The 27931-nt window shown below is 40.7% G+C and overlaps 2 protein-coding genes across 11 annotated transcripts in view; one reads left to right on the top strand and one right to left on the bottom strand.

Moving 5' to 3' along the window:
• The window catches only part of tcf7 (transcription factor 7), a 62930-nt gene extending 42657 nt beyond the window's left edge, over positions 1-20273 (top strand). For 2 of the 10 annotated variants that reach the window (XM_035177891.1, XM_047343403.1), the window contains 9 exons: positions 2544-2631; positions 7165-7296; positions 8451-8570; positions 8887-9049; positions 9773-9880; positions 10470-10517; positions 13071-13119; positions 14504-14576; positions 17000-20273. In XM_035177891.1, the coding sequence (XP_035033782.1) occupies positions 2544-2631; positions 7165-7296; positions 8451-8570; positions 8887-9049; positions 9773-9880; positions 10470-10517; positions 13071-13119; positions 14504-14576; positions 17000-17378 (1160 nt within the window). In that variant the 3' untranslated portion in view covers positions 17379-20273. Of the gene's footprint in view, positions 1-2543; positions 2632-7164; positions 7297-8450; positions 8571-8886; positions 9050-9772; positions 9881-10469; positions 10518-13070; positions 13120-14503; positions 14577-16975 lie in introns of all 10 variants that reach the window. The other 8 variants (XM_035177892.2, XM_035177898.2, XM_035177893.1 and 5 more) reach the window with 8 other exon arrangements.
• An 88-nt stretch (positions 20274-20361) lies between these two features.
• skp1 (S-phase kinase-associated protein 1) lies at positions 20362-25739 on the bottom strand. The gene is made up of 6 exons (XM_035177904.2): positions 25586-25739; positions 24881-24980; positions 24687-24760; positions 23760-23903; positions 21912-22052; positions 20362-21137 (listed from the first exon to the last, which is right to left on the bottom strand). Exons 2-6 carry the CDS (start codon positions 24975-24977, stop codon positions 21102-21104), a joined length of 492 nt encoding a protein of 163 aa, XP_035033795.1. The 5' UTR covers positions 24978-24980; positions 25586-25739; the 3' UTR covers positions 20362-21101.
• Between the last annotated feature and the right edge of the window lie 2192 nt (positions 25740-27931).

Below are 27931 nucleotides of genomic sequence, written 5' to 3' on the forward strand. Positions count from 1 at the left end.
TTCCCCTTCACAACAATCCTATAGGTTTTGATGTAACTGCTATCAGATTTATTTATTTCTGAGAAACCATGTTTTGTCTGTTAGCTTGGTTTGGCTCATGGATCAAAAAATACTTCATTACCCACAAGCCTCAGCTGCCATTGCTACAGAAAAGAATCAGAGTGATAGAGAATTCCACATGAGAACAAAACCATAATGATATGATGAGATAAGTGTTTAATTGATTCATTGATTTAAGATGCCAAGAGTTGTTTTGTTTTTAGTTTTTTTCTTTATTCAAACGCGTAATCTGAAGCTTTCATCGTCCGTGATACGAACATGTTGGTGGATGTTTCTTGCATCTTGGGAGTTGTAGTTAACATTCACCTCAAAGTCTTGTACCTCTGACTTCTTTTCATCAAAGAGTAAGATATTTTCTGACTTGGTCTTTCATCCCCTGGTTGTGATTATTAAACCAGCGCAGTTTCATGTTCATCCAACTGTGAGTCACATTAACGTTGTTTATGGGGAGAACAAAGAACTCCGCCCACTTCTTGGCTCTATAGACCCGTTTGATTGGATGAATTAATGCGTTGCCAAATGACAAAGCACCGAGCTGCGACATTGTGGAATCAGGTTCAAAAGTCTCTGACCAAAATTAGCTACTTTTTATTTTATTTTTTTACTGTTTGAATGTTTGCTCATTTGCTGCAACAACACTCTGGTCTCATGGAGCTGAATGAGGAGTCTGTGTCTGAACACTGCCTGAGGTTAACCCCTGTGTTTACAATGAGTGGAATTTACCATGATATAATTCTCTCTATATATATTGAGCCTTGTCGTTTTTTTTGATAAATGCTGCTGAGAAAACTCCTCTGTGATCTAATGTGTCACATGCAAACCTGTGACAGGAAGATGCTACAGCAGGAAACAAAAGTCCCTTCAGCCTCTCAGCTCTTTTAAAACGCATCCATCACGTGTGTGCAGTATATTTCCCTGAAGACCTCATCTGGTTATGTTTGCCTCATGACCATGTTTGTGGTAACTTTGGCTTAGATCATGTTGTAACTTTTTAAATACCGGTTAAGTCACTTTTACATATTTACATTTTTCTATTTCAATACAAAACATGTAAAGAAGAAAAATAGAAGACACACCACAAAAATAAAATAAAAATCTAAACAAATTCCAAACGACCTTATGCTTACAGAACTATTTCATATCTATAAATTGGCTCGATTAAGAGCTTTGTTTCCCTTCTCCCAGGCTTTCCCCCGACAACTGGATCATTTATAAGTTTCATACGTGTATGTGTAACTTCCTTTAACTTAATGTGTCGTCCACTTTCCACAGTTTAAGGTAAAATATTGTAATAACTGCATGGAAAACAATTAAATTATTGTTGTAAGTAGATTTCAATCAATACATTTCTATTTAAAAATAATTTAATTTTCAATGTGTAGTTCTTTGAATGATCCACAGTAATAAAATGGTAAATAAAACCAGTAAATTATTGATGTCACTCTTGACTAAAAGTGAACAGGACAACATAGCATCCTGTCAAATTGAGACAAAGAAGGAATAGAAGTAAGCCAGGTGAGATGGAGGACAAATGAGTGAGTGACAGTAAAGGTAATTTAGGTGGGTAAATGTATTTTGGGAATAGATTAAAATAATTATTGAAAGGAACAGAGAGATCTGAGGTCTGTAATGAAGGAGGGAGACGTACAGGATGGAGGGAGAAGAGAGGTCAAAGGTGAAAAAGGGGTGAGAATGAGGACTAATACGAGGAGTTGAAAGCGCCTGGATAGTGGAAGGGGTGGAGGGCAGTAAGAAGGGATGGCGGAGGAGAGGAGAGGGGAGGAAGGGTGTGGCGGGACAGAGGGACGGAGGGAGGGGTGGAAGGATCGGAGAGGCGAGATAGGTGTATTGACTCACTCGCATTCCTGTCGTCCAGATTTATAGCGGCTCGGGGTCCTGAAACAGGCCTGGAGCCACGGCCAAATTACAGTCATCTGCCGCATTCCTGTGCTGCAAACACAGGTTAGCAGCCGGGCCACGCTAAGTGCTAGGTGCTGCCTGTTGACAAATGACTTCCTTTGAAGGGCACAAAGAGGGAGACTGTATTTACTGTGTGAGGGCACAGAGTCGAGCTGTCTGTGTTTCTTTTGTTGGAAAACATTTTTGCTAAAAGTAGAGATGAGGAATGTTTGTTTGTGAGTGCGTGTTTGCGTGTGTGTGTCTGCTTTGTGTTTGTTAAATGTGGATTTTACCACGGCCCCTCACTTGTGTAAAATAAACCAGGGAAACCAACCGGTGACATCAGCTCCCAGCGGAGGGTCCCATCCACGCTCACACACACTGTGTAACACACGCACACACACACACTTACTGTCACAGGATGGGAATGGGAGTGTGTGACCTGTTTTAAAGAGCATCTTTGTGTTTAATACCAAGTTCCCAGACAACTAATAGTACTAATAGCCCAGTGTACAATGGGCCAGAGCCAGGGGCCAATTACCTGACCTTGTGTATGTGTGTGTCTGTGTGTGTGTCTCCTCCAGGCGTTCACAGGCACCAGTCCCAGGACCTCTCAGGGTACTACTCCCTTCCTCCAGGCGGTGTGGGCCAGATATCTCCCTCCATGGGCTGGTGAGTGTCTTTTTCTCACAGCACACACACACACACACACACACACACACACACACACACACACACACACACACACACACATGATGTGACTCACAAAGTCCATTGTGTGCTTGTAATGACCTTGTACTAACTCCCATTCATTCCCTAACATTAAAGGAAAACACTGTTTGTTGCGGAGCTGAAAGAATTCACTTGTCACTTCATCAATTTATCAACAAGGAAAGAAAAATCTGCAACTATTTAGATTTATTTAAAATGGCAAAGTGTCCTTCAGTTCTTTCCTCCAAATGTATTTTGAAGATTTAGACATTTTCTTGATGATTGTAAACTGAATATCTTTTCAACTAGAGGTCGCGCAACACGAGTTTGAAGGTGTCCTTCCGACGTTGGGAAATCGCGATGGATAGTTTTCACCATTTTCGAATCGACAGAGAACTTAATTATCAGCAACTTATGTTCTGACTCCAAATCACAAACGATGAAGTCGTGTGGTGACTGATGGAGAATGTGCATCTTGAAAATGTTCTTGTATAGAAATTATTGTAGTCTCTCATGACATGATATAACACTGCACAAATGTTTGCACCAAAAAAAAGTGATATTCATCATTTCGCAAGCAAAGATTACAATAATTTACTTGTTCCAGTCTCTTAAACGTGAATATTTGCTACTTTTATTTGATTTTACTATAGTTAACTTAATATCTTAGGTTTTAGATGGTCAAACAAACAGGAAACAGGAATTCTTTAGCATTTTCTGATACTTTAGAGTCTACTTGGTTCTCAACATTAACCTGTAACTAATGTAACCTTTAACCTTCACATAGTCATCTATCATATTGATTAATGAAGCTGTCATTTACCTGCTAATCTTCCCGAACACCATCGTCGTCATTTCACAACATTACATAAACCCACACACACACACTGACCCAGATCAGTGGTGCATACATCACTGTCTCACCTGGTGAGCAGCTCACCCAAGGCCCTGTTAACATGGGAGCCACCTCTTTGAACCTCTGTGTTTTTTGACTCTTCAACCAACGGCCTCGGCTGTAAACACAAGGAACAACTGTAACAATTTAAATGAAAAATCTAAATCAACCAAGTCATGACAAACACTCAAAAGTTTGTATTTCTAGTTACGAGTAAGTCTGTGTTTACACTGACTAAAATCAATAGAGAGAGTTAATGTAATGTGGTTTGAAGCTGGACTTTGTTGCCAACAGAAAAGAGCACAAGTCTTGCAGTAATATCTTCACTTCTAAATATGCAACTAGCTGAGTCCTTAGAGCTGTGGTGGATTCTGGGAAATGTTGGCAAGCTCCAGGTTGATTCTGTCTTTCCCCAAAACCTCCATAACTATATAATAAACTCTGTGTTTTTTTTGTTTTTTTATCCTCTGCTTATGTGTTTGGTTTATAGCAGTAAAAGGCCTCTCGGCCTGTGTCTTGGTTTCACGATGGTTTCACTCGGGGACGGAGCAGCAGCGGCCGCGGTGCAGAGAACTCTGCAGTGTGGGACGTCTCACATCTGCTCCATATTCAGTCCTTTCATTTATGGTTTCCATCATTTTGGCCTCGTTTGTGAGCTCACGATGTCATGCTGGTCGATTGTGAACTTCTAATGTCAGCCTCCCGTTGATTTATGGATCAACACAAATCCATTTATTACAACCTAAAGTATCTGTGCCTGGACAAAATCCCCTGCAGGAGCAGTTAAAGGCTTACGTCAAATGTCATGGAGATTTGGAACGGAGGCTTTAAACTTTGCGTGTGCGTCTGCTCACATGTGTGTTTACGCCTGTTATTTTTCTGTAAGACGAGCGGTTTTGCCCCTGGACGATTCTCAAGTCTGCGCTTTTACAGTCAGTTTATCTTTTTCAGACGAGAACACTTCACTGTGGATTTTCACAAGTATTATTAACAGCTAATCTCCTTTAACCCAGATTATCTTCTCGTTTTGGCCCCTTGTTGTTCACGTCTTTGTTGAAGGAAGACGAGGAAAATGTCAAACGGTTTGTTGTCCGTTGTTCTGATCATTAGCCCAGTTTCATATTCCGTCCCTGCATGACCACCTCCGTGTCCCCCCGGACTCTCATGCTATGGTTGGAGTAAGAGTCTCACAAACGTGTTGGATTATTAAATACAGTGTTTAACGAGAGCTGAAGGAAATGATATCACAGAGTGTTTGACTCAAAGGTTCAAACCCGGCTGTCATACGCTGCTTTCAGACATCCACTGAACTCCAGACATTGTCAGAGTCGTTTGCTCCCAACATCCTCCCTTCTCGCTTTTTCCAGCCGGCCATCGAGTAAAATGTCAGAGTAATTTCATATTTCGAGAACGAGTGGGCATGTTGACATTTCTAACACGCAACAGATGTGAAACTGGAAGAATACAAATATCTCAGGATGTAAAAGACGTGACTGTGACAAAGATATCAACTTGGAAAGACAATGGAAAGATGTTACAGATTTTGGCTCTATGATTTCTACCTTTAGGCGCCAGTCCTCGCCCCCAACATTTTTCTGTTGTTATGAAGATGTCTGACCAAGAAAATCTCCTGCTGCCTTCTTTATATGTGAAAAGAAAACTCCCGGAAATGTCCAGATCCAACTGACATTTTCTGGAATTAATGTCTGAAAACGGCCGTGTTGTTCAAATATGGGGAGAACACGTTTTTACAGTCTCTTCTTGAAAGTGTTCACAGAGCTGCACTGGGTGACAGACGTCCTGTAGTTGTCTAACAAATGAAATCATGGCCTTTATTTTCACATCCACTCAGGTAACCAATCACGGCTTGATATGTGTGTTTAAATGTTGGTTTCAGACAGTTGCAGAAATGTTTCTCCCATTTTATTTTGGTAGTGATTTCAGAAATGATTGGACTGACGGATGAGTTCTGATGAGTTGGTAACTGGTACAGTTAAAGCTGCAGTTTTAAACCACGCTGACTCATGTAGTAATAAGAGACTTAAAGAACACAATTTCTCAGCCTTTGTTTGCTGAATTATCTCGTTTTGCTTACGTCTCCCTCCTCCGCCGTCGAGTGGCTGAAATTGCACAAGGGAGGTTCAAGACTGGGTGAGCCTAAAATGTCATTTGAGAAAGATTGAGTTGAAGTGCTGTCCTCGAGTAAAGTAAAGCCCAAATCCATCTAAAACACTTTATGATCACTGTTGTACTCGAGAGTAGTAAACTTGTTCTTATTTGTCCTTTGAATAAACCTGAAGAACAAGAGAGCAGCCAGGCTTCTTCAGATTGGGAAGGCCTTGACTGTAAAAGCTTGATTTCGGAAGCCGTTTGCTTTTACCTGTGAGTGAACTCAGGGACAAAGAGAATGCATGAGGAGCTGACCACCGCAACAGTTTCCTCCACTTTTCATTACATTCCCAGCATTCCTCTGTGCAGCCATGCCTTTCACTTGGGAAGCATTGCTCTGTTTGAGAATGGCGTCACCAGAAACTCAGACCAGTCTGCCACACAGGGATCTCTGTTGGCTATTGAACAGTAATACATCACTCTGATTGACTGATTGATTTCTGGATGCTGAGATCTGACGTGTGTGTGCAGCTTCCTGCTGAGAAGAAAGGCTGCTCTGGTTGAACTGTTTCTTTATCTGAACAACACTTGACCTGTGTTGCTGTGTGACCTCTGTGAAAACAGGATTACAGCAGGAGTGAACCTCCGACAGCTGATCCCTGTGTTTTCTGGATCTCTTCCCGGCCAAGGGCCTCTGATGCTGGGCTTTACTCTATGTCTGCCTCCTGGGGTTAAAGACAGGATACGGTTAAGAACAAGATGTAGATAGAGGAGATAGGTTTAGATACTAGATGTAGATCAGGCTGCATGTGTGTGCATTCATTGAAACATAAGGAAGGAGAGGGGGATGGTTGTATTGACTCTCAGGAGGTAGAAGTGTGGTTTTCTACATATCAAAGGCTCTTTACTTACATCCAATCTCCACCCTCGACCCCCCGTGGGGTGTGAGTGTGTGTGTGTGTGTTCACAGTATTGACACACAGCTGTCAACAGAGCTGATCCCTGGTCTCCATGAGGGATCAGCGAGCGTCACAGCAGCACAGAAGTGGCAAAAAAAATCAAATAAACATTAGAGGAATCACTTTATGGAAGAATCAGCTAATTTACTTCTGAGGTTTATGTATTTATTCGCAAATAAAAATGCAGCAGAGTGAAAGATAAATGCATCTTGTTAAAAAATAAAGATAAGTAATGTGCAGAGGCCTCTCTTGAGAAACAGGATTTTATTGATTATTAATAATGAGAAACTAATCATAAATTTAAAGACCAAAATGTAAGAAAATTGCTCATTTCAGCCTTGTAACTGGAGAAAAACACAGTTTAAAGTGCATTCAAAATTAATATGATGAAATTTAGTTTAAATGAATATTATTCTTTTATATAACTGATCCAAAAGGGTTAAACATCCCTAAAGGGAGCTACAGACTTTTTCTTGAAAAGCTAAAAGGCGCAAACTGTTGCCATCTCTCCCCTCTGCTGTGATGTGGCAGGCAGAGCCAGCCAGTCTATCCTGCCCTGACCCCCTGTGGATTCAGGCAACCCTACTCCTCCAACCTCCCCGGCGCCTCCTCCTACTCCAGGTACCGTAGCCGGCTGGTCGGACCTGAGCCGAGAGAGAAAAAGTACAAATAGCTCTCCGCAGCATCTACTCCTGTTTACAGCACATTAAAAAACTGCCTGAGCAGCAGTTTTCCCTTCACCAAGGCAAACTGGTGTTCAGCTTCTGTGTCAGCTTTCAAAGTTCTTTCAAAGTTCAGTGTTTCGCCAGAACAAGCCGAGCTGATCGCTTCTGCAGTATACACCAAGCTGATGTGCACACACACAGAAACACACAGAAACACACACTCTTCCACCCCCATCAGGACCTCTTTCCTTGCTAACGCTGCCTTATATCTATATAAGCTAGATGGACAATAACAAAAACTTAAAAGCCAATTAAAATGTATGCATCCAAACCGAGAATCTGGTTAATTACAACAACAAACAAATCTGCTCTTCATGCATAAAATGTCTTGTGTGTGTCTGATCTCCATTCAGGTTCTAACATACTTTTTAGTTATTAAACGCTCACTCGACTGCCACAAGCTGCCTGCAGCTGATGCTTGTTGCTGCTTCACATCTTATTTCCACAGCATTTAAAGGTGCTGAAACAAACTCATAAAACGTCTAGTGGTATGTTTTCGGAAACTTTAGGAATAAACATCTTGATGTAAAATCCCCCAAATTTGTATCTTTTAGTCTAAATGAATCGTTGGTTCTTTCCTTGGAAGGTGAAATACTTATTGACAACTAAGATGTAAATGAGAACACGGACTGAATTCAGACTTTACTAAACGAAATGTGAGCGTCTGCTTTCCTGGTCTCAGTCAGTGAGGCTAGGACGCCCTCTAGGGGTTACAAATGCGTATGTCACAACTCAATAAATGTATTGAATGAAGTGCAGTTTATGTGCAAACATGAGCTGTAAAACATCAGTCTGTTGTAGTTGTGGTGATCAGCCTGTAATATATATAATAAAGAGGATATAGAACAGTTCAAAAGTTCAAAAGAACAGTTCAACAGCAAAGCTAGAAATCCTTCCTCACACACCAGGTGGAAATAAAATCACTTTCATGATCAACCAAGAAGCTTTTCCGGCTCTTTTTTTGCTTCGCACAACTCTCGCTCTTGCTTCCGTCCCCTCTGCTCCCCCCCGACAACAGTTCTCTCGACTGACCCATTTTTATTTGTCTCTGTCTTCCTCTATCTTTCTCTCCTGTTTTTTTACCTCTACCAGGTTCCCTCACTCTCTGATGCTGGGCCATTCAGGCATGCATCCAACAGGAATCCCCCACCCAGCCATAGTGCCCCCTTCAGGCAAACAGGAGCACGACCAGTATGACAGGGGCATGTATGTGTAAGTATCGTCTGGGTTCATTGTTTTAGGTCCATTTCTTTCCACTCCTCCCTCTCAACAATGTTTCCAATCAGCCTGATTCAATCATTCAATTTAATATTATTCATTCCTGAATCATCTCTTTTCTCAAAATATTCCTTTATTCATGCCCCTTATACTCATATGTTCCAGATCTAGTTGATGATGTTTACACAGAAGAAAATATTCAAAGACACAAACATCTTTCCCATCTTTGCTCATTAATGAATTCATCCATTCTCACTCCCTCTCCCCCTCTTCCTTTCTCTCCCCCTCTATCTTTCTCTCCCCCTTTCAGGAAGCAGCACATGGAGCCCAAGCGGGAGAAGGAGCCCAAGAAGCCGGTCATCAAGAAACCGCTGAACGCCTTCATGCTCTACATGAAGGAGATGAGGGCAAAGGTCATCGCTGAGTGCACGTTAAAGGAGAGCGCCGCCATCAACCAGATTCTGGGGCGGAGGGTGAGCAAAGCACATGCACGCGCGCATACACACACACACACACACACACACACAAATCCTGTTTCCAGGTCAGTCTGTAATTTCACACATGAAGAACATAAGAGGACTGTGGTTATGTGAATTCAGTTTCTCTCACATTCTGCTGCTACTGTGATTATACAAACCAGACTTGGTGGGACTGGGAACCTGAAGACTAATGTGTGTGATAGCATTTGTTTCAGTTTAGGTGCAGATCACATTGTATCTTACACCTACTGTAGATCTGCAGAAAAAGCCTCGGCTCGCTGTTCTTTAATCTAGATGTGCAACCAAGGGCGACTGTCATGGCACCTAAACTGTGGAATGAGTTCCTGTTCGCGATCGTTGTCGCTACTTCTGAATTTATTGTAAAAGTTCAGCTAAAAACACTTTTTAAAAACTGGTTTTCAACTGACTTGTATTGTTTTATATCTTATATCTTTTTTGGGGAATATTTTTGCTGTACTATTAGTAGTTTATCTGATATATCTTTTAGACTTCATTTAGTGTGATCACTTTTTAATAATTTATTAAGGTTAATCCATCAAACCAACCAGAGACTGTGCAGTTTAGTTGACTGTGTAGATAAAGATTATTAGACGTTAATACTAAGTGTGTGTGTCTGTGTGTGTGTCTGTGTGTGTCTGCGTGTGTGTGTATGTGTGTGTGTGTGTGTGTGTGTTTGCTTGTGTGTGTGTGGCACAGTGGCACGCACTGACCCGAGAGGAACAAGCAAAGTACTATGAGTTGGCGAGGAAGGAGAGACAACTCCACATGCAGCTCTACCCGACCTGGTCCGCCAGAGACAACTACGTAAGGACTCCCTCTTCTTCCTCCTCAACTTTTCTCCTCTTCCTCATTGAATCTTTCCATTTACTGTTAAAACTACGTCAGTGTCATGGCTTTCACTTAAAAAAAAACAGGAAGATGTAAAAGTTTTAGGTTAAGGGGGCACTCAGACTTTGTTGTGAAAAATGTGGAAAAGTCATGAATTTTATACTTAAGTTGTCATGGGATCCATGTCTAGAGTAATTTGGTTCCTGTAGTTACAACGCTGAGTAATTCACAGAAGCAGAAACCTGAATTTGAGGAAATTTAAAACATTTAAAAACATTTAATGAAACAAACACCAAGAAATACTTAATTTCTTTTTTCTCTGGTTTGTTGTTCTTACCTTAGAGTTAAAATAATAACTTCACCTGTCGCATACTGCCTCAGCAACTTTCATAATTTCATTAAACATAACAATGCACCTTTATCACATGGATTAATTAAGCAACTCTCAGAGAATACAAATCAATCTGTGTGGTGCATGCATTGTAGTGTGATGTTTTTGGGGGATGTGCTGTGTCTGGGCTGCTGTGTGCCTCTCATTTGTCAGTTTGCTGTTGAACTCTTGCAGGAGGCGGGCCTTAGCGGGGTCGCAGGGGAAAAGAGTAAAGCTGATTGGGTAGGGACACATCTTATGGTGGATTTATGCCTCTGTGGTGGAAAAAAGAAATGAAGGGCTGCATGATAAGGGGTTGTGGGTACTCCTGTGCAAAGATTGCATGCACCTTCCAAAAGTCACAGTGACTCACACTCACACATTAGCTTGACACACAACAAATCAGCTGCTACAATGTAGTGTGATTTGGTTAGTTAGGGACACGTGCACGCTGGTTATGATTACTAAAGGGTTTATCTGTTGATCGCTGAATCACACAGAGGTATAAATCAACCCGTTTTGCTCAACTAACAGAGAACAGGGCCGCATGGCTGGCCTCACTGCCTCGCTGCTGTGGTTTTTCATTCATTTTCATTAATGTGGGCTTTTAAAAGGCAGCACCTTTAATTTGATCAGTTATAGCTAAACAATGTCACACTACCTTTTGTCACAGCACTCAGTCGTGACTCAGTTGTCATTTGTTTTTCTAACAATTTCAGGTTGAAACCTTGTAATAAAAACGTTAGAAAGTGATGAAGTGAATGTGTCATAATCAGGTGAATAATAAGCTTTGATGCTAACACAGGCTGTTTCTTAGTCACATTAAATATCTGAGGTGGAAACCTGTTTACGCTTTTCTCTGCTGCACTTGTTTCTCTGTAGCTGAGCTCTACATAGTCAGGCATGGCACACAAGCTGCACTTACACTCTGCTTGGGCTGTGAACAAACATGGATGCTGGCTCTCAGTTCAGACCTGGTATCAACATCCATCCTGATTCGATCACAAGTGGTCAGCGCAGGTCTGAACGCACCCAGATATATCCTCAATGTGCCTTGAGATCCGATCCCTCAGACCTCATTCTCTGAGTCGCATCCTGAGCCACATTGACTCAGCTAACGTTCAGGATGCATTTAAAAAGCCAGTAGATGAACTTAGCGCTGACCACTAGTGATCGGAATCTCTCAGGACAAATGTTAATACCAGGTCTGAACATTCTTCATTATTTTATATATTTATATTTTTTCTTCATCAAATGTTTATCCCATAGCTCAGAGAGCAGCACAATGGCATTTGGCGTTTGAGCATAAATTTCAAAATAAAAGCTCTGACCCTGTCTGTGTATGAGTTAATTCTGAGGCCACGCTTCAAAAACACTGTGGTTTATAAACTGTTATAAACCAGATCTTTAGTTAAGTATATTTAGTATATTATCACTATTATAAAGTGATTATTGGTGGAGGATCTGCTGCTGCATGCATGGAGCTTTGAGCACAGCAATAACCCTGTGGAGTCTGTTTGCTTTGTTCAAAATGGCAAATGTTGAATATCTAAACAACATTGGTGACTTACTGGGAAGTGTTTGCTTATTCTGTACTTAACTCGAGGGGCATTGGGAAACTTTATTCTGCATGTTTGATGTTTTTCTTCTGATGACAATGAAAACGATGCAATGGTTCAGCAGCAGCCAAAGTGAACTTTTTGTGCCACCACGAACACAAAAAGAGCAAACACATTTCACGTTGCACAGAACAGCAAAATCTGCCAGGAACATATGCACATGCTGTGTGATGATCACATAAATAGAATTATTCATACCCTCTATAGTTTGTACTTAAAATATTCTCAGTTGTATTTGATAAAACCACCTCACTCAACATCTCTGAGCTTAAAAAAACAGAGCAATCGCTGGACCCAAGAGCAAAACAGGAAACAAAGTTCCACACACCATCCCGCAGCTGTGGAGAGTCTCTCCTCCAACTCTACGAAAACCCACATATAGTATATATGCACACAGAGAGTGGCACACACACACACACACACATACACATACGCCCACAGACACAAAGGTACAGATGCAGGAGGAGTTGTTGTAACCACATAGACACAACGATGAGGAGGGCAGACACTGACGCAGAGGCAGCAGATTTCATGTACCCACATCCTTCATCTCACCCAAACACGAGGCCTCGCTTCACCGTCTCTGGCTCTGTGCGAACGATGATGTTTATCACAACAGTTACAGCAGCACAATCAAATCTGAAAACGATGATTTTTGGGTTGTTGCAGAAACAGTTTAAAACTTTTAATGACTCGAATCACAGGTTATTGCATGAATTGTGTTGACAATTGCATTATTAATTCAAAGTATTTCATTTAGTTTGTTTGTCTTCATCTGTCTGGCTTTTTGGTTGCTTGTTTTCTACTCTTATCTTGTACATTTACATGTTGCATAAGAAACCTCAGCTTTTTATGCAGTGCAGATTTTTGTTTAGGACATTTTGAGCATCATGCTGAAAGGGAGATTTCACATTTAGAGTAGTATAAAAACACCTACAGCTATATAAAAATATATTACTAGTTCAAACCAGAAAAATCAATTCATAGGAAAGGAGAGAACAGCTGCACAAACCCACCATTTACAAAGAACTGGCTGAGAACTTATCTAACAGAGGAACTGGATTCATCAGCCATATCTGTTAATAATTCCTGTCCTGACGGTGAATTTATTTAAAAAAATCAGTCATTTCAATGTGGAAATTCATGTAGAATCTTCTTTTTTTCTTTTTTCCAATAGGGCAAGAAGAAGAGGAGAAAAAGGGAGAAGCAGCAGGACCCCAACACAGGTAAACACCCAGTACCGAAACATCTCATCTTTCTCCTGTCAGATACCATGACTCCATATAGAAAACTAAATAGCTAGTGTCAACTCTGCAGCATTATGGAGAATTCAGTTCAGGTTGAACGTGCGTTGGCGCTCTGCTGCAGATGAATGTTCTCGGAGTCTTTGGGGCAGGATGTGTCTCTAACGTCAAACCACCCACCCACTCTGCTTTCCATGTAACCTGAATTACAGACATTTTTAATCACCAGTGCACGAAGGTTCATCCTCCGCTGGTTTAAGTTTGAAATGTAAGTCGGACGTCACAGCAGTTTTTCCGACCGTTTATCGTTCACCATATTAAATCAATCATAAATGCTCACACACATATTATGAGGTGATGAAGACACACTTATTGAATTCTTCCACATTCATGTGCTGTGCATGAGTGTTCTTGCTAACAGTGTAGCCTCAGCAGGAAGCATCCAAAGTGAGAAAGTTCCAGAAAAAACTAGAATGGGTCAACCAAGGCCCAACAGTCCCCTTATGAAACCACATGTAAATTCACTAGATCCAGATTTTTTACCATTTACACAAACAAAATGTTGAAAAACGCCCTTTCTCACAATGTTTAAAGAAAGTAAAAGAAATCTTTCTGGATCTGCCCCCTGATCCAGATCCGCAACAAGATTTAACTGGTTCTTCCTTCAGTCATGTCCCATCCCTCACGTAATCCTGCAGATAAACAAACAACCAAAACATAACCTCGGCTGCAGGGGAAATGATCCATATCTTAATTGGCATGAGGAATGACGCCGGGGTTTCAAGTAAGAGCTTGGTAGAAAAATGTAGATGTTGGTCATTGTTAGTAGTCGGCCGGTAGCCAATCAGCTGATGAACGGGCCACTGATGATGAAGCGTGATGTGAGAGCTCTAACTCACACTGTGCTCTGATAAAGAAAAAATGTGAACGTGTATATGCAGCAGCCTAAACAAATGCAGAAAACACATATTTACAACCAAAGACTGAAAGATATGAATATGTATTTCTGGATTTCAGGGGTTGTGACCTCTAGAGATAAAGTAGTTGATGACTGAATATCTCATGAGATCCTGTACTAACAGAGCGTCACAGCATGGCTGCCCTCTCTGAATCCGTCTGTTTCTCTCTGCCCGTCTCAGTGATGACGTCTGTGTCAGGTTGTTATTCTGGTGGTTGTTGATGTTTTGCTGTAACAGTTACTAACAGTTAAACTTGAAGGCTCTCTCTGAACACACTGACGCTCAGTGCCTTCCTCTGTCCTGACCAGCTCTCCTGTCTCTTTCTTTTCCTCCTCCTGCTCTAACCTTCTTCTTCCTCTGCTCCTGTCCACTCTTCTTGTTTTGTGCATGCTGTGTGTTGTGCTCAGACCCGGGCTCCCCTAAGAAATGCCGGGCTCGCTTCGGCCTCAACCAACAAACGGACTGGTGCGGTCCCTGCAGGTGTGTACCACAAACATCCTCGCCCACCCCCCCATTTCACAGCATCGCACTGTGGCCGTCAAACTAACTCCGCATCTCTCCTTCTATCTTTCTTTTCATCTTCATCAGTGCATCATTCCGGCCCGATGCCGTCTTAGTTATTCAAACATTTCACAAATGCTCTGGAAACAGTGATAAATTCACAAACAGATTTATTGTGAGTTAAGTATTTAGTAGGAATGATACAGATCAAAAAACACAAAAAGTACATGTCAGCTGTAATCAACACAAAACCAGGCCAAGTTTAGAACCACTTGACACAAAGTCATAACGATCATGGAGCATAAAACTTGTTGAGTTGCATCCTGTAGTGTGCAATTTGCAACGTGTGCGAAAACTTTCAAAATATTTTAACCCTAAGTTATAGCAGCTAAAGCTCTAACTCGATAGCTAATAATGCTTAATTGAATAAATTAGATAAGGCCAGGAACCATGTTGGTCTGTTGTTAGTAATTGTTACTAAAACCTTTACAGCAGGAATATTATTATTTGATTATGTCCTGACCTTTTCTCAAAATTGCAACTAGTTCTGTTCCCTCTCTCTGTATTAAAGCAGAAACATGGTCCCACTACAATACAAATCGTATGAAGTGAAAAGTTTGGAACCGCGTCAGACTGCTCAGTTTTAGTCACAGCAGGATGGATGGATGGATGGATGGATGGATGGATGGATCGATCTATTTGTCCTTTATTTATTTGTTCTCATCATGTGCCATACAGGATTTACAGTAGACAGCAGGCGACAGCTTCTCTGCAGGATTCAGGAATTTGTGTGGTTCTGCAGAAAAAAAAGCCTTTTTTACCACAACAGCACTGTAGCAACCCCATCGTCTTCCCCACCATCACGTCATGGAAATGTGTGTGTGTGTGTGAGTGTGCATTCATGTGTGTGTGTTTCGTTTTGAGAGAACAAAGGGGGGTGAATGTGGTTAGAGCAAATCCTTATCACCACAGCTCGGCGCACACACACACACACACACACACGCTCCCTGCAGCTTTGCATTTTGACATCGTTCTCATGCCCATCTGCTTTCAACTTTCTCCATTCATGCGATGTGGTAACAGGCGCCGTTTGATGGTGAACTCTAACATTTAGAAATCACTTTCTGCTGCACCCTCTCTCCCTCCGTGTCTCACTCTAAATACGGCCCATGCAGCGCCTCTCCTCGCGGTTTAACCTGGTGACTCATATCATATTCTGGTAATGATCATGGGATCCTGTTCGCTGCTTTGATGAAGCTGAGTGTCACACCTCACCGAGCACAGCACGTCACTGCTGTTTGCATATCACACAGATGCAATATGGACGAGAGGGAACATGTGAAAAATATTATTTTGTGGCGCTTACATTGTTTAAGGTCACTGTGTCGACTCCATGAGATCGGTGATTTTAAGCAGTTGATTATTTAATATTAAAAGCACTGAATAAAGATGAAACACTTGAACAATGTATTTGCTGTAGTAATTAAACAGTTGAGTTCCTCTCAATTAACAAAATCTGTATCAATATACAGAAATATTTGTATTAATCAACAAAAAAATGTCAAAGAATAGTGTCATATATATATAGATATATATAGATATAACAGAAAGTAACTTATAAGTGCTCTGATTTAGCATGGCAGCCGACTGGGTTCTTGTTTAGCTATGTTTAAAATGTATTAAATTTTAAAAAATGCATTTATGGTATTTTGGAAAATTTCATTCATAGACTTCATAGACTTCCATATATTACAGACGAGTATGAGGGTCAGGCATAAGAAAAAAGATGACAAGAGGAAGATTTGTTTTTCCTGTTTGCATTTTGAGAATAAACCTGAAACATCAAGTATAAAGTCAAACTTCAATTCAAGTAAATTGAATTGAATAAGTACATTTTTTGTGTATTTAGAAAATAAGGTCGTAATGACAAGAGTGACGTGAAAGTGTTGAGAATAAAGTGAAACTAAATGACTGCGAGCTGCCAGTATTTCATATTTCCAAGTTGTGAGGTTTCTCCTTCATAACAATGTTTGGCACAATCTCTTCAAAGTCCTACTACTGATTACCACACTGTGTTTATGTGCTGAAGGAGGAAGAATTTCCTTGTTCTTAAAAGTTCCACTTGAATCAAGAAATTCAAATCTATTCTAGAAATGTCGACTTTATTTTTGAAATGCAAAATGGAAAAATAAATCCTCCCTTTTCTCATTTTTTTCCTCACTCTTGACCCTAATACTTCTCTGTATTTGCACCAACACTAATACTTGTGTGTTGTTCGTTGTGATCATACAGTTTGTCTCCCTGTTCATTGACCTCCTGGTGAGTGAAGCATCTCCACTGACGCCTGCTGACGTTTACCATCCACACTTTATTCACAGATAACTCTCTCTGACTGTTCCTAGGAGGAAAAAGAAGTGCATTCGCTACCTTCAAGGAGGAGGCTGCCCCAGCCCAACTTCTTCAGATTTAAGTGCCATAGACTCTCCCCGCTCCTCCTCCCCCTCCCGACACCCGCTCTACCAGCACCAGCGTCAGCCCCCCGCCTCCCTGGGCTGCTCCCCAACGCCCGCTTCCCCGTCAACGCGCCTCCCCTTGTCTCCGCACACGCACTCACTCTTGCCCCCGGAGCAGGCGGCCGGCAAGCACGGCAGCCCCCGTCAGCCTGCAGCCAAACACACACACCTGGAACTGTCCGGCAAGCAGATGCACGGCTCCACGACGGCGCTGTCCGCCGCCAAGGCCGCAGGACTTTCTCTCAAAGTGCTAACAGAGACTCAGTGATCACTCCAGTCCGCTCACATCCCTGACCCATGCTCACCTCAGCTTCTGTCACAGCTACGGAGATCACCTTCACCTGCCTTCATCCTCACATTCATCCATACTTTTTGTCAGATCATTAAAGAAGCAGCGACTGTGGTTGACAGGATGATGGGTCCACCATCATCTGTCCTGCGGGACTGTCCCACATTTACAGATCAGACCTGTCTCAGTTCAAATGCTGGTTTCCCCCAAAGTCTGCGTTTCCAGGCCAAGTCCATCATTAACAGGTCAACAAGGCTTAGTCCGTCTCAAAGCCTCCTTCGCATGATCAGTTCTTTAATCAAGCATTCAGGAAATCCTCGTCAGCCTCAAAGACTGGAAACAACATGTAATAACACACATCGTGTGACCAGATATGTGGTTCATCAAGTCTCTGGGAAATGGAACGTATGGTTTAAACCAGTAGTTCTCAAACTTTGTTCCTTTGGCCTGACTCTGGATGTCCTGTCTGACTTTGACTCTCTCAAACACTCTCATTCTAATTCAGGTCTTAACACTGGTACAATTTAATGTAAAAACAATCCCCAGTCTAAAATATGTATTATTATCTGACAACCCCCAGAAATTGTCTCGGGAGACCCTGGTTGGGCCGAAACCAATGAAAAGTTACTGCAGGAGGTAAACTGTTACCAGCCTGGACATGTTATTAATCAAAGTGTTAGTTATTTATAATTAGAAGAGGCCAATTCAGGCTAAACAAATTATTTTATCACATGTGCAAAAAGAAAAATACACCAATCAGCGCCAATCTTTAAGCCGTAACTAGGTTTTAATGTGGTGTCTTTTATTGTGGTGTCTCTAACTGTTACCAGCTGCAGAGATGCTGGAGGTCAGTCAGAGTTGGGGATGCTGAGAGAATTACTTTATAATAACATTACATTAAATACACTTCTGCAACAAAACTCATGAATTTTACACCAGTTTTAGAACATTTTACTCTGCATCAGGCAGCAAACTTGGCTTTAGTGCAATTGACGAATCAGATTTCTTTCGTCTAACCCTGTATTACCACCACTGACAACCTTTCAGTTCATCAGCTCTATCTATGTCACGTTCCACATGAAAGGACATGAAAGGACAATACAGAATATACCAGTTAAATTAATTAAAATAAAAAATAAAAATATTAGGCCTAATTCTATGATACTTTTTAAAAATGAGTTTAGTCAACATTATGAGTTGCAGTTACAGGCTCTTGCCAGTAGGCAGTGCTGCAGCCCCCTCAGCATCTCTACTCCCAGCATCCTTCAGCAGCCGTCAGTCAGAGCTCATCCTATGAATTTTGTGATCATCAATTAAGTTAACCCAGTTTTATTTTGTAGTTTCATGACGACAACTTCTTGGTAATGAATTTGGAAATTATTAATTTGGAAGTTGAACCCCTGAAACCTTCAAAGAGTAATTGTCCATGAGGCTAAACTGTCTCTTCTGACAGTGGAAGTAAAGGTTTAGCAGGGAGATTCCAGATTCCAGATTCAGGATTTGCGATGATCAAGAAAACGTCAGGCATAACTCAAGAGTTCACTTCACCATGGTAACTTACGATGAACTGAGCTAACCTGCTCCATAGCAGGTTTAATTCGTGATCACGGATAAAAACAATAGACACTCTTTGTAGTACAAAGACCACACAGATCCAGTTGTACAGAGGCAGACCTGTGCTGAAGGCTGAATTTATCTTGAGCCTCAAACTTAAGGTTCACTGGCTCCATCTGCTGGTGACGTGATTCTTTTTACCTGGATTGCAGCTCTGCCTCTGAGAAATCATCTTCCAAAAATCAGATTTTTGTTTTGTAGATGAATCGGAGCCCTGACCTCCATGACAATCTTAAAAAATGTTTTGCATATGAGCTCTTAATCAAATGAACCACAGACCTAGAAACACCAAATTTGTTGCAGGAGACTCCTCAGTTTGTTACATGCATGCTTTCCTCCAAGTTACTTTCATTACCCATCATCCACCACAGTTAGAGGACAAACCTCCACGGGAGGGGAAGAGAGACCAGCCAGACGTCGGCCTCACCAGCAGAACCTCAGATATGAACAGGGACAGATCCACTTTTATTGCAGCTGCAGTTTTGACACAACGAAAACTAGCATCAGGTCATAAAACAGGATCCGACTCATGAGAAATCCCTCTTCACGTTATTTCTTTTAGGCACTTTCAGGCTTTTGCTTTTGTCAACATACATTTGTTGTTTTTCTCCTCATTTGTGGGTATTTTTGTATAAATCTTTTTAAAGGTCATATATTTTGATGCTGGTGGGGAAACCCTCAAAGAAATACAAGTTTTCTTGTCCTTTGAACGTTTTGCAGCTCCATAAACTGATCTGAGACCAAATGGGTACTATTATATTGCATTGTGTTGTAAAGTTTTTTAAATGTTGGAATTCCTTATTATAATTAAACTTTTATATGTTTTTATGTAAGAAAAAGAAAAAAAGTCAAACTGAACAAAAAATATTTTAGTTGCCGACATTTCTTAAAGCAATACATTTGTGTTTGTCCTCTTGTGCAGATTTGTACTTTTGGGCCGTGTTACTGCAGCAGCGTTCAGGCATCTCCGTGTTCTCCATCTGTGCATGTTCCAAACTTTAACGTAACAAGATGACGTTTTGACTAAAAAGGCTTTAATTTGCAGCTTCTTACTCAGCTCAGCTCTCAGTGGACAAACTGCAGGCTGGGCTTCTGTACAGCAAATCGTTTTCCTCCAGCAGAGGGAGAGCTTCGTGCTAGAATTAGCCTGGAGGACCCAGCAGGAAGGCCTCAAACATGTCTTTTGTATTTTTTATGCCTCGAACGCCTCTGGTGTGTTACTTGTTTCTTTTGTTTGATGTATTAAAAGTGTTTTGAATATCTTGTCCCCGTCTGTCGTTATTAAAGTAACAAGAGACGTGAAGCTCCTCAGCCCCCTGTACCTTCAACACAAAGATGACAGACGCCAGCCTTTTCATGATTTATTTACTCCTTCAGTATATCTGTGACCACCCCGAAAGCCAGCATCAGAGCTTATCTGAGCAGTTTCCTATTCAATACAACATGAATTAGGACTGATTAACCCCAACACTGTGTGACAACACACAAGTACTTCAAGTCCAACGGACATTATGCAAAAGGGAGAAAAGAGAAAGAAAACAAAAAAAAAACACCTTTCTACCTCAAACCTTACATTTCCATTAAAAACAGCCCATCATCTCTTTAACATGGTTTCACAGAACAAATGCCTTTAACCGGGCAAAAATAATATTCACCCTTCACTTTCCATTGTCAAAAAAAGCCATTTTATTCAATCAATTAACCTAAAAGAAAACAAACATGTCCAGTAAAAAAGACGATCATAGCAATTAATGATAGGAGGAATATGAAAGGACTGCTGCTGTCTAATCTTTAGGGGTACAAAGCCAGGAACCCAGGACCGTTCACTTTATGAGAATACACAACAGGAGAGTGTGGGAAACAGAAAGAGCGTCTTTACTTAAATTAATAACACCACACAAGCAAGTTAAAATGGTCATGCTATTGGTATACAGAAATGGAGGAACGGGGGCGAGGGGCGGCAAAGGGGGGGTCATGTGGCTTTAAATATACTAAATGTAAATATTAACAAGTATGAACAACGCCAGTGCAATCAGTTAGCAGAGACAATCCTTTTCAGTGTGGTAGTGTTGGCAGGATCTTTCCCCTTTACTTCTCTTCACACCACTGGTTCTCTTTGCGTACCTGAGGACGAGAGGGGGGACACAAGAGGAGGAGTTTCAAAAACTGTTAGACAGGTCCACAGTAAAAGCTCTTAGTCAAACACGTTGTCATTCCATCGTGATTCTTTTCTCATAAAATCACTCTACTGATCAGGAGATTCAGATCAAAGGTTTAGTCACTATAAGTCACGAGAAATCATGTAGGTTTCATTGAATACAGAACTTTTTCAGGAATTAAGAAACTGGTCGTCTTACTTCCTACTAAGTGAATGAAGCCTTTAGAACTAAAGTGGAACTCTGTCCGTATGAAGGCAGTGTTTGGACAAACTGTGTCACTACACCCTGTGATACAATCAGAGGACAACACTGGAGGTGCTGTATAATGATTTCAGAATGGTGGGGAAACGGTAGGTAACAAAAGAAGACAAATCGGTTGGTCAGAAGTTCATCTGACACAAAGACAATTGCCAAAAACCTTGCGACTTTAACTTGAGGATGAATTTTCACAGAAGGTGAAAAGCAAAACAAACTAAAAGTGCAGCATGTTTGTGGGAACTTGTGCAACAGTGTTGGGACAAGTTTTACAGACTCCATGGTAGAAAGAAACTCAGGTGAGTTTGACTGCTGAATGATTACATTTTGAATCAAGAATCTCTTCTTTATCGTTATTTATGTGCTGAGACATTAGAGTATGTACATTTTGAAACAGTTAGGTGTTGTAAAACTTTTGACCAGCATTTTATACAAGACCCGTTTGTTTATGATTCTGACGGACGGGGATGAATGGAATAAGTACCTGAGCCTCCTCCTCCTCTGTGAAGTCGTTTTTGATGTTGAAAGTCTTCCTGATCTCCTCTGGGGTTTTGCCTTTAATCATGTTGGCCACCGTCTTGCAGGTGACGTCTAACAGACCTTTAATGTCCAAATAGTTGGCGGCCTAAACAGAAAAGACAAAATCGAGATGAAGAGGAGGGTGACAGCGACAGCAGGGATTAACTTCACAGAAAAACATGCTGTATCAAGTAGCTACTAATGTAATAATAAATAGATGATCTGCATATGACTTCAAATCAATATCACGATTATTTCAAACTTTTATCTTGATTGCAATTAATGAAAGTATATTTTATAACACACACCCCTACAGGGCGGTCAATTACCACATCACTCAGTGTCGGTCAACAAGCGACTCTGCTCCTTTCTAATTACTCACAAGCAGAACTGATCTTTATAAGAGCCTGCTGAATTCATATTTATGTGTTCATGGATAAACAAGGTGTCGCTTCTTCTGCAACAATGAATGTAAAACACACTGCGCTGAGTCATAATCTGCCAGAAGAATTTCTCTTCTGTCTGCGTGTCACGTGATGTCTCGTGTGTGAACTGCGTACGTGCAAAAAATGTTGGAATTTTTCTCAATGCGTTTCCTAAACATGTCTCCTAAACTTTAGAGTGAATCAAACAAACACAAAATAAACGTAAAGTCCTGTAGCCTACATGTCCTAATAACTTCTGATTAGTGTTGGTGTTGATTGGTAACGTGCAATGTGAGCGCAGGTCAGTGAGGGAGTTAGGACATGCAGCAGGGTGATACAGAACGTGACAGTTCGTGAGTGCACGCATTGGGGAAAGTATTAACCGAAATGAGCAAAATTAGATTCAGTTAAAGTTTATAAATGCTGTTTAGATAATTTTCCGGTTAATTCCCCAGCACTAATCGAGGCCTTACTTTCATTTTCATGTGACACAGGAGTAGCAGGTGAACAACTGTAACATTCTCGCCTCTTTGTGCATGTAAACACATGTAAACACATTCAAACAGCCTGGGGTGAGTGTGGGTGGATTAAGTCAACTCAAGTGACAGGCACTTCGACTTGTGTTTCACTTCCTGGAAGACCACAGCTCTACCACCTATTTCCCAATCTCCACTTAGGTTACCTTTCACATGTTGTGTCTGGTTCTCTAATGCTTCCTGTGGATCTTCCAATTCCAAGATTAGTCCCCGTTGTTTTTCGACTTAAAACTATATTTTCAAATCCTTGCCTCTACCACGGCCAAACAAGTCATCTTCCAGCTACGGTCATTTTAAAATTGTTAATAAAATGCAAGCTCAGTTCTCTGCCATGGTAGTAAATGAAAACTACTTAACAGACCACAAGAAATACACACATTCAACTTCTCAAGTAGAAGGCAACAAGAGGCATGGAAACAGAAGACATTAACGCAGTAAATGTGTTCACATATCAAAAACAATCAGTGGTTTCATGAGTTACTGACTCCTGGTGCTTCTTCACAGAATAAATTGAGGGGATAACATGGGATCTGCACTCAAATCACCTAAGTCTTGGATTATTGCTTGGCAACCTACACTCATTCTGTTAAAACCCCACTGGAGAAACATTTTTGAAAAGTTCAGGCTCCAAACTCAAATAGAAGTGGATGGACACAGTCTACCAGTTCTGTCATAATGACAAACTGAAAAACAAACTGTCAATGTTGCTGCATTCATTGTAGAGTTGTTCAGATTTGTCTTTATGTTCCACACAGAACTACGCTTGGGATTTGTTGTGTAATGGTTGTGGTTATGGGTGATTTCAGTCTTTTGGGAACTGGTGTATATCAATGTAATGTAAACTGTTTTTACCAGGATGAGTTCAAACAAGGTGCCTTGGTCGACTTTGAGGAACTCCTGGTCCCACACAGGAATGTCATCCGTCCTCTTCTCCTTGTTCTCGTCGTCCTCGGGTGGAGGAGGGTCATCTTTGTGATGGGTGCACCACTGAATCACCTGGAGTTAGAACACACACACACACACACAACTTGAATTTAAGCAACCAAATATGCATGGAATTCTGCCACTTGGCATTCAAAACATCCAAAAAGACACTAAACTGCTCCTGGTTGCACTAGTTTGCTTTATTCTTTAGGTCTATAGAACCTGGTTATTACAATAATTTCACATGTGGAAGAGACAAATAAACTGGTCTGCACAACCTTCTGCTCTCACAAATCCTGTTAGTTGTTTTACTAACAGTTACAACTTAGCAAGGGAAAACAAAAAACTGTTGCAAATTTATTAGGTCCATCAAACTAAAACGAAAAAGAGTTCTATACAACAGCCTTACAACGAATCCTTCCTTTAAGAAGGATCTAACGTTCAGTATTGTGTTCCTGATATTTTGTATATCATATTTATAATATAATAAAGTCCCTAAAAGCAGCTTCAACAACAACAACAAAAGACTAACAGATGGGAAACAGAGGGTAAAGTACATATACACTAATTTCAAAGTGTGTTTATTGATGGTTCGTACTTAAAGCAGCATCTCCTCCATTTAAGACACAAATCTGATTTAAACCCTAACCCCGAAGAGCAACCAAACAACTACTGGGTAATTAATTATGGTGATCATAGAGGAAGTATCTTCATTTGAATTTAACATCTGAGAATGAAAAACATTTTGTAATAATCAGCAACAACAAAAACTTATACACAATAATTAAACTTTTCTTTTGAAAATAAATCCTTCATTCAACTCTTGTTCATGTGTGTGTGTGTGTGTGCAAGTACCTTCTTCAGGATGGCAGCGTTCACATTGGGGAGAGGAACTGGGTCATCATCTCCTTCATCATCCATCCCCAAATCTATCGGAGAATCAAACAATGACCTACATCAGTCTGCACTACATCCACCAAATGATGCAAATGAAAAGAATGTAAAACACGCCACAGACTTTTAGGTTTGAGGTGATTTGAAAGTTGTACCTTCTAACATGGTCTTGATGGTGACAGACTGCTTGGCTATCTCCACATCCACCTCGAAGATTTCCCCATCAGAGCTCTGTAGTTTTATTGTGGGCATTATCTGCAGAGCACAACAACAACAACATCATTAAACACACATTAACAGATGACACCAATTATACGTGTGGTTATTGCTAAAGCTGTGGCTAGCTGATACCGATTGTTGATAAATGGTTTGTATCATTATGAATTAGGTAGCTGCAGAAGTAGAAATACACTGGTTAAATGTTAATGTATTTTAAGGTTAGCTATGCGGATGTTGTTATTAGCAAACTCACTGTACAAGTGATACATGTAAAACGCGCTAATGTTTCCTACTAGCTAACTAGAGACTTATTTACAGGCTAATGCTAATCATGTAGCTAGCTGTATTTTAAAATCATTCGCGACGAACTCTTCGCTGTTATCGCTAATGCACAAGCTACACGGTGAAACGTCCGTCTTGTGTGTTTTTAAGACCCAAAACAATCCGCTAATGTTGTTTAAACGTTGAGCTAACCGGGCTGCTAGCATTACCACGCACAATGGTAGCATCTTACGCTAGCGCCTTGCTACCGCAGCGTCAGTGAGGCCTCGCAGCGACAAATCGTCAAATAAAACGTGAACAAAAACATAACGTCGGTCAACACAAGTGAACGGGACGCGTTAAGGTTCGAGGCCACCTACCGTGAGCGTTTAAAGTCGTATCCGGAGGAGGAACTGGACAACGGGGCCTGACAGACGCGGCGGTAACGAGCAGCGGCTGGAAGTCTCTGGATCAGTCTGCAGTCAGGAGAGGCTCAAATCGTGGCAGCGGTAGCTCGCAGAGGCACTTCCGGTGTCAACAGAAATTGTTGCCACTCTGGCAATGGCAGCTGCCTTTGCTGCCTGTGATGCACACAGTTTAGTAACTAAACTTGTTTGTGATTTATTCAATGAGTATATATCTATATACTGGCAAGAAAAGCGCCACATCTATCAGATTCATATGCATGATCTTGGTGTCTACGGAAAGGTAAGAACTCAAAGACTATATCCCTAATATCAGTTACAGTGTGTGTCAGGCACAGGCCTGAGTAAAAATGTACATTTTTATCCTTGCCTTAAATTCTACATAAAATGGTGAGTAACTCTATGATAGCAACGATGCACAGAGATGCCACTGCTCATGTAGCAATTTATTTACTACAACTCTACCAAAGTAGATGGAAATACCACAAACGAACACAGTTTTTAGTAACGGTAGGACCAGACACACTCTCCATATATATTTATTCTCTCTAGGCTGAATAAATGTATTCAGTGTTTTTGTGTTACAAAACAGCACAGAGAGACTCACAACATTTTACTTTCCAATTGCATATACACCATTGACAGTTTTATTTACTATCATAAGTTGACTGTGAGATGACTTATGATGGGATCTCATAGGCATTCTCCAAGGACTCTTAGTAAAATACACTAACATCCATAAGAACATTTAAAAAAGACCTATTGTTACTCCTTCAACTTCTAAATATCTTTTATGAGTTATGCACTTCTATGGTGTAAAAGCATCAGTGCATATACAAGACAAATGACAAGCAAAGCTGCTCACAACAAACAGCTACTGACCTACTACTTTTTAACCAAGTTTTATTCTCATGTCTTCAGTATTTATATGAATTCAGTTAACTGACAAAAACTCCATGGACAGCAATATTTTTTTATGATTGAGTAATTTGTGCAAATGAAGATCATAATAACTAAATTAAAGCATTAAATTATAGCATTGTAATGACATATTGTGTCAGTGATGGTAAATGTTAATAATGGAACCTTAAAAAGGGCTACAGAGCTGCAATAACAGACACAAACAGCACATTCGTGTGTACCAGGTTTGTTGTACATCGTTTTAACAACAGCTCAACTCTCTATCAGCCTCTAAAAATGATGCCTGGATAAAGGTGATTACACGGAAAGACACACCATTCCCGTTGGCATCAGTAACTGGTTACATCACATTGGCAGTCTTGAAATGATTTCCCCCGAGACTGTTCTGTGGATCAGAATGTACAACTGACTTAATATTTGTAATATAAAAACAATATATAGTATTATGTTATTTGTTCTGTGTCGCTGTTAGGAGTCTGAAGTGTGGCACAGGCACATCTTATAAAAGTCAGGTCAAGTTTATTTATAGAGCACATTTAAAAAACACAACAGCAGTTGACTGTCGAACAAGATAGTGTATAAGCAAAACAAATGTAAATAACATGCACTCAACTAAAGTAAAAATGCTTGAATGTTAATAAAACTGAGCAAAATACTCAATTACAAGTAAGAGTGCCCTATCCATGAATCTACTTAAGTAAAAGTACCTACAACACAATGTCAAATTCTCAGATACAAGTAAAGCGGTAAGTTTAGATTTGGGAAGTCTGCCCTCTACTGGCCAAAACCAGCCCCAGTTTTAGCCACTGGAAGAAAGAGTTACAACTTTAAAAAAAAATTGTATTCAAATAGCATAAAAATACATAGCAAACACTAGGAGGGCTCTGACAGACTGCTAGAAATGATCATGATGTATACAAACCACAGATTCATATACATGTTTTCTGGCCATGGCAACTACAGACGAGTTCGAGTTTGTTGACAGTATCTTCTTGACAAACCATTGTCTCTCCAATACAAAGAAGCTAGAGCAGTGAAATAAAGTCCCCTTCCTTCATTCATGCGTTACCCTACTCTTTATTAATCAATCAATCAATCAATCAAATTTTATTTGTATAGCCCATATTCACAAATCACAATTTGTCTCATAGGGCTTTAACAGGGTGTGACATCCTCTGCCCTTAACCCTCAACAAGAGTAAGGAAAAACTACTAAAAAACCCTTTTAACAGGGTAAAAAGAAGGTAGAAACCTCAGAGAGAGACACATGTGAGGGATCCCTCTCCCAGGACGGACAGAAGTGCAATAGATGTCAAGTGTAAAGGAGAACATCATCAAGATAAAGGTTTTAGCAGCATTGATAAGGGTAAACATTTTTGAA

The sequence above is a fragment of the Hippoglossus stenolepis genome, chromosome 15 (genome assembly GCF_022539355.2).
Source record: "Hippoglossus stenolepis isolate QCI-W04-F060 chromosome 15, HSTE1.2, whole genome shotgun sequence".
In the NCBI taxonomy this organism is placed as follows: Eukaryota; Metazoa; Chordata; class Actinopteri; order Pleuronectiformes; family Pleuronectidae; genus Hippoglossus; species Hippoglossus stenolepis.